This window comes from Ailuropoda melanoleuca, chromosome 16 (genome assembly GCF_002007445.2).
Source record: "Ailuropoda melanoleuca isolate Jingjing chromosome 16, ASM200744v2, whole genome shotgun sequence".
Classification (NCBI taxonomy): Eukaryota; Metazoa; Chordata; class Mammalia; order Carnivora; family Ursidae; genus Ailuropoda; species Ailuropoda melanoleuca.
The window spans coordinates 61,746,183-61,758,260 of record NC_048233.1 but is presented as its reverse complement, the minus strand read 5'-3'; the positions used below and the strand labels follow the sequence as shown (position 1 = coordinate 61,758,260).

General features: G+C 36.6%; 1 protein-coding gene across 1 annotated transcript in view; it reads left to right on the top strand.

The window, feature by feature from the left end:
- The window catches only part of DCDC1 (doublecortin domain containing 1), a 426,036-nt gene that overhangs the window by 395,601 nt on the left and 18,357 nt on the right, over positions 1-12,078 (top strand). The window contains exons 36-37 of the mRNA XM_034645816.1: positions 3,919-4,055; positions 5,294-5,473. Of these exons, the coding sequence (XP_034501707.1) occupies positions 3,919-4,055; positions 5,294-5,473 (317 nt within the window). The remainder of the gene's footprint in view (positions 1-3,918; positions 4,056-5,293; positions 5,474-12,078) is intronic.

Genomic DNA, 12,078 nt, shown 5'->3' with positions numbered 1-12,078 from the left:
GCATGTCTAAAACTAAAGGGTTCATATCACCAGTCCAGTATCTCCTTCATTTCTTCTAGCCGTGGACCCTACCACCATCCACCCAGGTGTTCCATCTTAGAAACCTGGGAGTTATCCTTGGCATTGATCTCTCTCTCACTTTCTCTAAGCAAATATCAGTAAGCCTTGTTGCTTTCAATCTATCTTCTCAAATGAATTTGGTCTCCATCCCCAACTGTATTATCTAAATTCTAGCTATTGTCATCTATTGCTTGGATTACTGGAACAGCTTTGTTACTTGAATCCCTGCTTCCAGTCTTGACAGTAGTTTCTATTCTATGCATAATGGTGACATTCTGAAGCTGGAGTGATCAGGCGAAAATACAAAGGTGTTATGGTACTCCAGGCATAAAACCTTTCAAAGCTCCCCATTATCTTTAGGACAAAGATGAAACTCCTCTGTGGTCTTTCATGATCTGGTTCTGTATGAGCTGCTCTCTTTCCTTGTCCTCTCCACTCCACCAGTTGGACTCTTTTTCAGTCCCCGAGACATATCAGGCGCTTTCTTAACTCTGAGCTTTTGGCACAATTTAGTTTCTTCTGCCTCAAACGTTTCTTTCCCTTGTCCTTTTGGATTGCTTCTACCGATTAAATACTTTTCAGCTTACTTGTTTCTTCTTAAAAGCCTTCCCTTTCCCATGTTAGGAATAATGTGGTTTATCATACCTTGAACTTCCCCTATGATAATCGTTACTACATTAATATAATTACCTGATCATGTGACTGTCTTCCCTATGTTACATTATAAATTCTACTACCTTCTTATTTGCACTGTGAATACTTGTAGAATGATTGAACTAAAGAATGAATGGAATTTCAACCATTCATTCCACTGAGTTTTCTAAGGTCTATTCCTGTATCAAACTAAATCAATAAAAAGCAACATACTGAAAATAGCACCAGGCAGAGCTGCCTTTACCGTATTCTGATTTTATATCATGTCTTCAGCTTTTATTATAATTAAGTATTAAAAAGGCATTTATTAAAAAAAAAGCATTTAAAGTTCAGTTGGTATCATCTGCAGTATCACTGTTGATAGATGTCAGATGGAGTCCATTATGGAGGAATCCATTAATGAAATTTCTCTTAGAATTTAACGCTAAGATAAATCTTGTTTCTACTGACAAACTGTTATATTTTCTGCTATTAAATGTAAATTCAATGCATACGTATAAAATACCTACTCTGAGGAAGAACTTGTCTAGTTGTTGGGATTATGAAGATAAATAAGAACAAGTCAAAGTTCAGTAACCTGCAGATCCTGCTGGATGGTGAGCTTCTTGAGGATTGGATGACAAAGGAGGTATGGGAGGTGTAAAAGTGGCTAAGTAGATTATTTTCCATTGTCATAGCCATTGGTGAATGCAACAAATGCTTATTAAGCATCTATAAAGTACTGTGCCAAGCTGATTTTACATTTGTAAGTATGGTCATTGCTAATATTAATCACAATACTAGTAATAACTTCGTAGGGTTTTTATGATGAAGTAACAAATGTCAAGTATTTACTGCATATGTAGCACCTAATAAATACTCAGGAAATATTAAATAAGGGTAAATAAGGGTTCCTAAGAAAGCAGCCCATTTTCTGACTTGGGGTCTTAAAAGCTGATCAATGAAATGAAGAAATGGCAGATTAGGCCAAAGTAACATCTTTGTTACTTAGAAAGGCAATGCTGGAGCATTTTATTTAGTGTGAGAGCTAAATGGATTTGGCAGCTAAAACCTCAAATGAGATGGGCTTACCTACCCAGGCATAGATAATGGTGAAACAGGGTGGGCCTCTGATCAAGGGAGGAGCTGTCTGGGTGAGATTTATAGTTTGAAAGAACAGCAAAGCATTTACGTTCTCTAGTTTTCCCCATTAATTGTTAGCTGTTATCGTTGCTTTCCCCGGATCTCATACGAAATAAAATAGAATATATGGAGAATGTAATAAGAAAATAAAAAATAATTTAATCAATACATTTTTGCTTGGTTTCAATTTGTGTTCTTACCTACATAAATAGTAGTTTGTTATGAACATCTTTCCCTGAACCAAAACCTTTTGTGATAAATTTATGTCTCTTTATGAAAATTATAGTGCAAATGCATTCATTTTTTTTAAAGACCATTAGAAGCAAGTTGACAAAAAACAAATAATGCATAATGGTTTTTGCTCTTTTCCTACATTCAAATCCTGGCTCTTAAGAGAGTAAATGATAAACTATTGCTGAGCTCTCCATTGTGGAGCAAAGTTTTACTGTTCAAAAGGCACTATAAATAAAATACTTATGTGTCATAAATTAATGTTGTCTCCCCTTATGAATAGAGTAGGCTAAAAACTATATTTGCGTAAATTTGTGTTATGTATTTTTCTTGTACCACTGTGGTCTTCTCCAAAGCACATAACCTAATGACGTTGCCACTGTAACTCATTGGCTGACTGATTCAATTATGTTTTCTCCACATCCATAAATTGCATAGAGTGCTTATTAGGTACGTAGAATTCTGGTTTCCCTGAAAAGTCATTGCTGCCACTTATTTTTATTGCTGGATCTATTTCCACAAACTTGAGCTCACAAGAGCACAAATGCTTTATTCTCTGCAAATACTGAATTGTTTTCAAAGAGTTTTGTTTGTAGTCATGGTCTGAAAATCTGCATATTAAGACTCCCGTGGTGGCAAAATTAGGACTCAACTTCATGTTAGTATTTCTATTATTTTATCCACCTCAGCTTTACTTTTGCAGAGAAGCCTTCTATGGCACTTCAGGCTAGGGCGGAGGCCCCTGTTAGATGCTTTTATGTAGATCCTGTACTTCTCTGGTGTAGCATGATTGCAATCAATTATTGGTGTAATCATTAAGACAAGGACTAAATCTTGAACATATTTGTATTGGCCTTATCTAGCATGATGCCTGACTGATAGCTGTGCTCAACATAAATTTCTAGAAGCAACATGCAAAAGAAAGCATTATTTTTACTTAAGAAGTTTAGAGATCAGTATGAGACTCAGTGTGAGTTTATCTTCAACATGGAAAAAAGAAACAATTCCATAAGTATGATTTTTAAATCTTTTATAATGATTTAATATAATGATTTAATGATAGCTGTGCTCAACATAAATTTCTAGAAGCAACATGCAAAAGAAAGCATTATTTTTACTTAAGAAGTTTAGAGATCAGTGTTGAGTTTATCTTCAACATGGAAAAAAGAAACAATTCCATAAGTATGATTTTTAAATCTTTTATAATGATTTAACGTGGACTAGTTGAAAGAATGCATACATTCAAATCAACACACTTATTAAATTATTCTTTGGAGTACAGTATTCCAATAAATATTTTCTCTTACCACAGCTTTTTAACAACCTAAAGGGCATAGCAGAGGTGTCAGAAACTAATCGTGCTTGCGGGTATTATTAGATAGAAAAAAAGGCCTCCTGTCTCTTGGGTTAATATTATTTTAGAAGTACTTAATCCCCAGGCTGCTAAGCTAATTGTTGGGGAAAGGCTTATTATTAGTGAAGAGAACAAAACATATGTTCCATGACTGGAAGAGATGATGGGCTATATAGGTCATGGATTCTATTTGACTAAATTACCACTGAACCATATCGTGCAGGAGAGGCCGGGGCCAGTGTGGAAGTCAGCATGTTATCTTTCTTTTCCATCTGTACAGTGAATATGCATATCCTGGCTATTTGAAGCCTCAAGGTCCCATATGAAGAGGCATTGTTAGATATTATTACCTTAGGCATCTTTGCTTTTATGATATATTTAGTATTTTAGCCTATGCTCCCAAGCGGGATGATTTATGCATAGGACGCCAAACCAATTTATTTGAAATCTGAAAGCCCATCTTCAGAAACAACATTACCAGGGACTTCTTTCCCCAGGGCGGCGAGTAGCAGCATGTCAGCCGGCCTCCATGGTTCCCAACAAAAGCCCCGTGCAGCCGGTGGTGGTGGAGGGAGGCTGGACTGAGCAGACTCAAGAGGAAATTAAACTCATGGAACTCATAAGACATACAGAGGTATGCTCTTCAAGACTTCAGACATTAAACACTCTGCCTCTTTAATAAGGTTTTAAAAGTATAGTATTGAATTTTAAAATTACGCTATTAATATATCCTCAGCATCTGGTCAGTTATGACCACATAAGCATATGCCAAGCCTTGAGTTGGCATTTGGAGAGTAGTTATCTAAAAGACAGCCAGCTCATATGAAAGTCTGTTTTGTTTGAATGGAGACCAGAAATTATGACCTTAGCAAAGAAGAGAAAAAGGCCCAGTGGATATGTACAAAGGTAATTATAATAAGTGTAGTCAAGTTGAGCCTTATGGCTTCATTGCTCATCACTCCTAAGGGTATGTCTCAATATGTAGAAAGAGCAAGGAGCAAAATACTAATTGCAATGGAGACATTCAGGAGTGAGGAATTCAAAAAGCAGTTTCAGTCCAATTGGTTAATCAGTCAGGATTGCCAGACATAAAAAAGTCGAGAAGAGAAAGGTCAGCTGTTGAGAGAGGACTGGGGATAGAGACCTGGGAAAACTTTTTGCTTTGTGAAGTTTTTCATCAAAATGATATGTTCTTATTTAATAGGGTTTCTCAAATCGTGAAATGTGTTCAATCTAAATCTTAGGCGTGCGCCCAAGTCAAGGTTACTAGAAAAAAAAGAAATTGACATTGCTAGAAATATGACTTCTTGCCAAGCTGAGAAGGATAAATCACTGACCAGGGAATGAATGCAAAGCATTGAACTAGGACATGCTTGAAGTAGGATGAAAAGCTGCCTGGCAGGGATCTGGCAAAGTATAAGGGTGGCTGCTGTATTTTAAAAGACAGAGAGTGAAGATTCAAACAACAGTCATGCACATTCCCTTAAGCATTTCTTGGTTAAAGAAAATGATGTTGCGATTCTAATCAAAAACTCATTTGTTAGATGCAGAGAAATTGCTCAGTAGGAGAAACACCACACAGAAATCCAAAAACACATCTCCATTCATTTCTCCAAATTATAAATGAAAGTTAAGTGCTTTGCCAAAATAAGTGCCTTATTATTATTACTTTAATGGTTATTATTGCCTTTGGTGACTCATTGAAGCAAGGGGAATTTACGAAAGAGTCAGTGACAAGAAAGGGTAATACACTTCCAAAAATTTTTTTAATATAATTTGCAATTGTAAGTATTTCTGCTTCATCACGTTCTTCATACACACACTAACCAGGAAGTTCTCTAACCCCGGTATTCTCTGGGCTCTTCTTACCAGGCGCACCTTTTAGCAGTTCAAGAACTGCAAGCCGAGAGAAATCCTCCAGTTGAAACTAAACCTATCGCCCTAGGGCAGAGCAGCCTGTATAAGCAACCGGATGCAAAACGAGTATGGATTTATCTAAACGGAGGCAGACCTGAAGAAGGCACTTATGCCTGGGGCAAAACTATTTCAGAGGTAAATCTAGTGTGAAAGGAGATTGCTTCATCCGCCTGGATTCAAATCCCAGCTCTAGCATTTCTAGATTATAAGGTTAGGCAAATTATTTTACCTCTCTAAACCTCATTTTCCATCTGTAAAATGGGAATATTACTTTGCTCACAGTGGATATAATGATTAAATGAGCTCAATGCTGTCTGACATGTGTGTGAATCAGAATATGACACTTGGCCAGGAGGGACCAATGATAATTAAATTCACTGTAGTGAAAGAGGAAAATCTAAACTTTAAAAGAGTAAATAGTTTTCCTGTTGTGTTTAAAACCCGATTCATAAAAGAGTGATTTATTTCCCCATCAGGAATTATTCACTAGATATGTTTTCTGTAGGGAAAACAACAGTATTCTTAGAGAAAACTTATCATATTCTTACTACCCAGGGTCCTGGAACTGTGGCAAACTTTCCACTTTCCAAAGTTAAAACATTGACTAAGGAAGCAATAAGTAGCAGTTCATTTATTTTTGTAATATCAGGGATATAGTTGGAGTGCCTGGGTGGGTCAGTCGGTTAAGCCTCTGACTTTTGATTTTGGCTCAGGTCATGATCTCAGGGTCGTGAGATTGAGCCTCATGTCTGCTTGTCCCTTTCCCTCTGCTCCTCTCCCCACTTGTACCCTCTCTCTCTCAATCTCTCTCAAATAAATAAATAAATAAATAAGGATATAGTCCTAATATTTGACATTTTGCCTTATTCTTTACATGAAAACCTTAGGCAACTACTAAATGGATTTTGGTAGACTTTTTAAAGTCTTGTCTTGTGGTTAAATAATTGCTTTTTTAATTTTGTGAAATGTTTTCATATAATTTTTTCTGGGCCAATAAGAAGTCATATAAAAATGAGATGTTGTTTGGAGGGAAAGGCAAGACAGGGCAGTAGATTGACCTGGAGGAGTTCACGGAAGCTGATAAGGCTGCATAGAGTAGGAGGTGCACCCCAGAAGAGTTCTAGAACTTTATCCAGGGATTTTTACTGAATTTATGCAAAGGTTTTTGGGTAAGAGTATTTATCACAGGATATTTGTAACACAAATATATTAGGAAAAAAACCCCAGATATATTGGAAATAATTTAAACAGTCATCAATGGGGAGTTGGTTAAATGAATTATAGTACATAGGATAGAATATTATGACTCAATTAAAATCAACTTTGGAAAGAATAATGACTACTGTCCATGTTCCAGACTAAGTGAAAGAAACATAGCATAAAGCACGCGGAGTTGGATTCTGTATATGCATATGCATACACTTGGAATCAAAGATGTATTTTATTTTTGAAAGTATTTACTGGATGGTCTGGTTGTCGGTGAGCTAATAAAGGTTACCACCTTCTTTCTTGTGTATTTTTCTCTGTGCTTCATATTTTGTAATGATGAATACAGATTGTAAGAAAAATGTGTTAGCTAAGGGATCTGACATTCCTCTCAGAGAAGTACTAACAGCATGTGATAAAGGTCAAATTAGTAGTGCAGGCAGGAAGTTCAGTAGGAGTTCAGAGAGGGGAACACTGCCCACCTAGGGTGAAGGAGAAAGGCTCCACAGAGGAATCAATCAGGACCTCTGAAGAAACTTGAGAAATGGGTAAGACTCAATATCTTAATGCTTCAGAAAAAGCATTAATAAGGATGAGGGGCACTGAACATAAAGGGGTGTCGTTGTTAGGATTCATAAATCATATGACATAGACAGTGCTCAGACTCAGAAATAGGGAGAGATACATACTACTGGAGAGATAGTTTAGAAGCATATGGTGGACCCCTCATGCTATCTGTATTAGTCTACTTGGGCTGCCATAACAAAATATCGCAGCCTGGGTGGCTTAAACAACAGGAATTTACTTTACATAGTCCTAGAGGCCAAGATCAAGGTGCCATCAGCGTTGGTTTCTGAAAAGGACTCTCCAGCTTGTGCATGGGCACACCTCACCACTGTGTGTCCTCACATAGCTTTTCCTCTGTGCATATGTGGAGAGAGAGATCTCTAGTGCCTCAAACTCTTTTAATAAGGCCAGTCTTGTCTTATTAGTGCCCAACCCTTATGGCCTCATTTAATCTTGATTACCTCCTTAAAGGACTTTTCTCCAAATACAAGCATAACAGGGGTTTAGGGCTTCTCCCTATGAGTTTTGGGGAGGACACAGTTCAGTCCATTACACTATCCCAGATAAAAGTGTTTGAACCACTAGCTTTCTCTGAATAAGGTAATGGCATGGTACAAGCAATGTTACAGAGATTAATGTGGTCTCAGTATATAGAAAGATACTTAGGAAATGTCTAGAAAGTTTCTGAGTATTGTTTCTTTCTTTGCTTTATTTTTTTTTAAAAAATGTTCTTTCCCATATCTGTCCTTTTCTTTTCCATGCTGTCTGTTTTTGTATTTGGGAACTTGCGTGAGATCCTTTGTGACCCGNTAAAAAAATGTTCTTTCTGATATCTGTCCTTTTCTTTTCCATGCTGTCTGTTTTTGTATTTGGGAACTTGCGTGAGATCCTTTGTGACCCGTTAGAAATGTTTCTGTTCAGCCTATCAGGCTATAAAGAATATGTCTGGAGAGTGCACTGTGTGTGAAACAAATAGACAACAGGAAGAGTAGGACTCAGATTTCACTGGGGAGTCTGGCTAACACCACCAGTTCCAAAGAAAGCCCGTTTCAATGGTTGGTACTTTTACCAGAGAAATGAGGAACAGAACACATTTCAAAGTGCTTCACTCGACTTTCTGTAATAAAACCCCCAGATGGTATTTGAATCCCATCTAATGCGGACTTTCTCTCGGCTTCTTTCACTGCTGTGGCTATTCTGGATGATTTAACCACATTCTTCCTACCCACTCTTTGAACATTGCTAGTGCAACTCTCATCTCCAGCCGGCGCAGGCTCATCTGTCATCAGTGCGCTAAGGCGCCTCCCTCCCCAGGGTTAGTGGGTCTTTCCTCAGGGCCAGCATCTTTCTCTGATTTATGGCTGCCCGGCCCCTCCTTCTATGGTCCTGACGCGTTTGTCTTCTCCATCCCTGCAACATCCCTTTGATTCTACAGAATCTCAAAACCAGTGTGTTCTCTCTCAGCCGCACACAGTTCTCCATGCATAAGCGAAGCCGAAAGGAGGGGAACAGGTCCTTCTGATTGTCAAGGCAAGTACCTCATGCCTGCAGGGCATTTGCGGTAGTTCTGTGATGCCCGCGTGCCCTATCCTGAGAGGACTAGTCTGTGAAAGCTAAACCCACAAAATAGATTGTGGGTAAGGAATTATGCACAGAACATTTTTCCCCTATTATGAGCTTTGGTATTGCAAAAATCACATGATTTAGATGACCCGCTGTGAAGAAGATACTTGAGTAAGTTTAGATACTTTTGAANAATTATGCACAGAACATTTTTCCCCTATTATGAGCTTTTGTTATTGCAAAAATCACATGATTTAGATGACCCGCTGTGAAGAAGATACTTGAGTAAGTTTAGATACTTTTGAAAAACCAAGAATTTAAGAACGTCATTGAAGGTCATAAGCTGACCAAATATTTTAGAGACTTTTTGTACTGAAAGTGCCTTATTTCACCATTTTTCTTGAAAGAATTTTGTGAACTTATTAGCTTTGTCTCGTGTAAATAGATCTTTGTGAAAATCAAGTGAAATAGCTATGTATTTAAGTCACATTTTGCATTTAGTATATGCTTTTTATTAAATAACATTCATTTTCTAATTATAAACAGCACACACAATCTTAATAAATAAAATAGTGATATTTTAGTGGTAAAGTCCGGAAAAACATTAAATTACCTTTATGTAGGATCTTTTCAAGGTGCAGGAGTTTTTCTCAGAGACCTATCCATACATATTTTAGGGCAGTTTCCCATTGCTCCCACCCCAGATAGAAACCCTGTTGTGAACTTGTTGGTTGTCTTAAAGCAGAAAAGCAAATTAACTGCTATGGACTGAATTGTGCCCCCCACCCCCAAATTTTTATGCTGAAGCCCTAACTCCCATGTGGCTGTATTTAGAAATATGGCTTTTAGGAGGCAATTAAGGTTAAATGAGGTCACAAGGGTGGAGTCCTAACCTGATAGGATTTGTGGCCTTTGTAAGAAGAAGAAATGAGGGCCCTCTCTTCTCCCACCATGTAAGGACCCAACAAAGAGCCAGGGAGCTGTCACCAGAAACTGAATTGGCCACCACCTTACTCTTGGATTTCCCAGCTTCCAGAACTGTGAGAAGTAAATGCCTGTTGTTTAAGCTGCCCAGTCTATAATATTTATTTTGGTGGTTTGAGCAGACTAAGATAGTGACTACTATTATGGAAAATCCAGAAACATCACAAAGAAAACCCATGTGAATCCATTGTAATCTCTATGAATTTTTTGATTATTTGAATCACATTTATTCTGTTTTCAAATTATATAAAAACATGTAGTCACTGAATTAAAATTAGAAAAAGAAAAAGGGCAAAAAAGGAAATGAAAATTCTATCACTCACAAATAACCAGTTATAATTTTAGTGGCTATGTTTCTATGGTTGCTATATAGTTACAAATTTTTTTTTGCCATTGTGATCATAGCAGATCACATGGTATATATAATTTTGCAGCCTGCATTATTCACCTAACAAACTATTGTAACTTCCCCCCATATATTTAACATTATTTAACAAAAGAATTATTTTTAATGGCATGGTAATCCATCAAATGGACAGATTATTATTTATTCATCCAGCTTTCTATTGGTTTTCATTTTAGTTGTTTCTAATTTTTTGCTGTCATAGAGCATGTTCCATGTATATGACATATATTTTATATCATATAATATATAAAATATAATTATACATATATATGTATTTAATATTCTGATTATTTCCCCAAATAAATTCTTAGAAGGATTGCTGGGTCAAATTATGTAAACATGCTTGAGAATTTTGGTAGCTATTGCCAACAGTGAATGAGAGTTTCTACCTACCTGTTGTATACATGAGGTGTTAACAATGCTAAATGCAGTCATTTAGAAACATGTATTTGCAGGTTTGACAGGAGGGAATGTTATTTTCATGCTTTAGTTTATATGTCTTTAATTGCTTGTATAAGTGGTTTTGATTTGATTTGACTTGATTTATCATTTATTAGTCATCCACGAATTTCCTGTTAAATCCTTTGCTATTTTTCTATTGGACGTATTTTTCACACTGATACAAAGTTTCTTTTTTTAAAGTAATAAGCCCTACTACATGTAACTTTATCAGATTTATTGTAACAAATTTGCCATTGTGTCTATGGGTTTTTTAATGTATAGAAATTAATATATTTTAAAAGTTTGTTCTTTTGCTTTTAAATGTTCTTTTTTTTTTTTTTAAGATTTTATTTGTTTATTTGACAGAGACAGCCAGCGAGAGAGGGAACACAAGCAGGGGGAGTGGGAGAGGAAGAAGCAGGCTCCTAGCAGAGGAGCCTGACGTGGGGCTTGATCCCAGAATCCTGGAATCACGCCCTGAGCCGAAGGCAGACGCTTAACGACTGAGGCACCCAGGCGCCCCTGCTTTTAAATGTTCTGATAGTCTTTTACTATCCTGAGGTCATACAAAGATTCATCAGATATTCTTCAAATTTTTTATAATTTTGTTTTTCTCTTTTACTTTTCAAACTGTGTGAAACTCTCTTCTAGTGTAAAATTTGAGTGAAGCTGGTCTCTGCTTTATTTGTTGGCTTTAAATTATTATCTCACCCCTACTTACTAACTAATCCGAGCTGAGTTGAAATATAAACGTTTAACATACTAAATTCTTCATTAGCTTCTGCTCTTAAACAATCTAATATAGCCAATACTTCTTGAATTATTATAGCTTTATATTATATTTTAATATCTGATAGAAATTGCCTATCATATTTTGTTTTCAAATTTCACTTGAATATCCTTGCCTGTTGATGCTTATAGATGAATTTGGAATTGCATTTCAAAACCCGAAAATCATCCTGCAGGGGTTTTGACTGTAATTGTGTTAGGCTATTAATTAATTTCATAAAAATCAACACCTTTTATGATATTCAATCTTCACAGCCAGATTGAATTCTGTGGCATTGTTTTTTATGTGTGTATATATATGTATATATTCATATATATGCCTTTTTTTATCCTTCAGTAAAATTTTGTAATTTTTAAAAAAGATTTATCTATTTATTTTAGAGAGAGAGAGAGAGTGCATGGGGGTGGGCAGTGCAGGGGCAGAGGGAAAGGGAGAGAGAGAATCTCGAGCAGACTCTGTGCTGAGTGGGGAGCTCCACATGGGCCTTGATCTCACAACCCTGAGATAATGACCTGAGCCGAAATCAAGAGTAGGACCCTTAACCAACTAAGCCACCCAGGAGCCCCGCATCTCACATCTTAAAATAAATGTCATTCCTAATTGGTTTTGCTGTTAGGTTGAGTTTCCCCCCACTCTATTTTCTAAATGCCTATTTTTGTGAACAAAAAAACTATCAATGTTTTATAGTTTATTTTGTTCTTGGCCACTTTATTAAACATTTTTCTCTTGTTATTAATATTTGATTCACATAAATTTTCTAAGAATAAAATCATATTAAGTTCA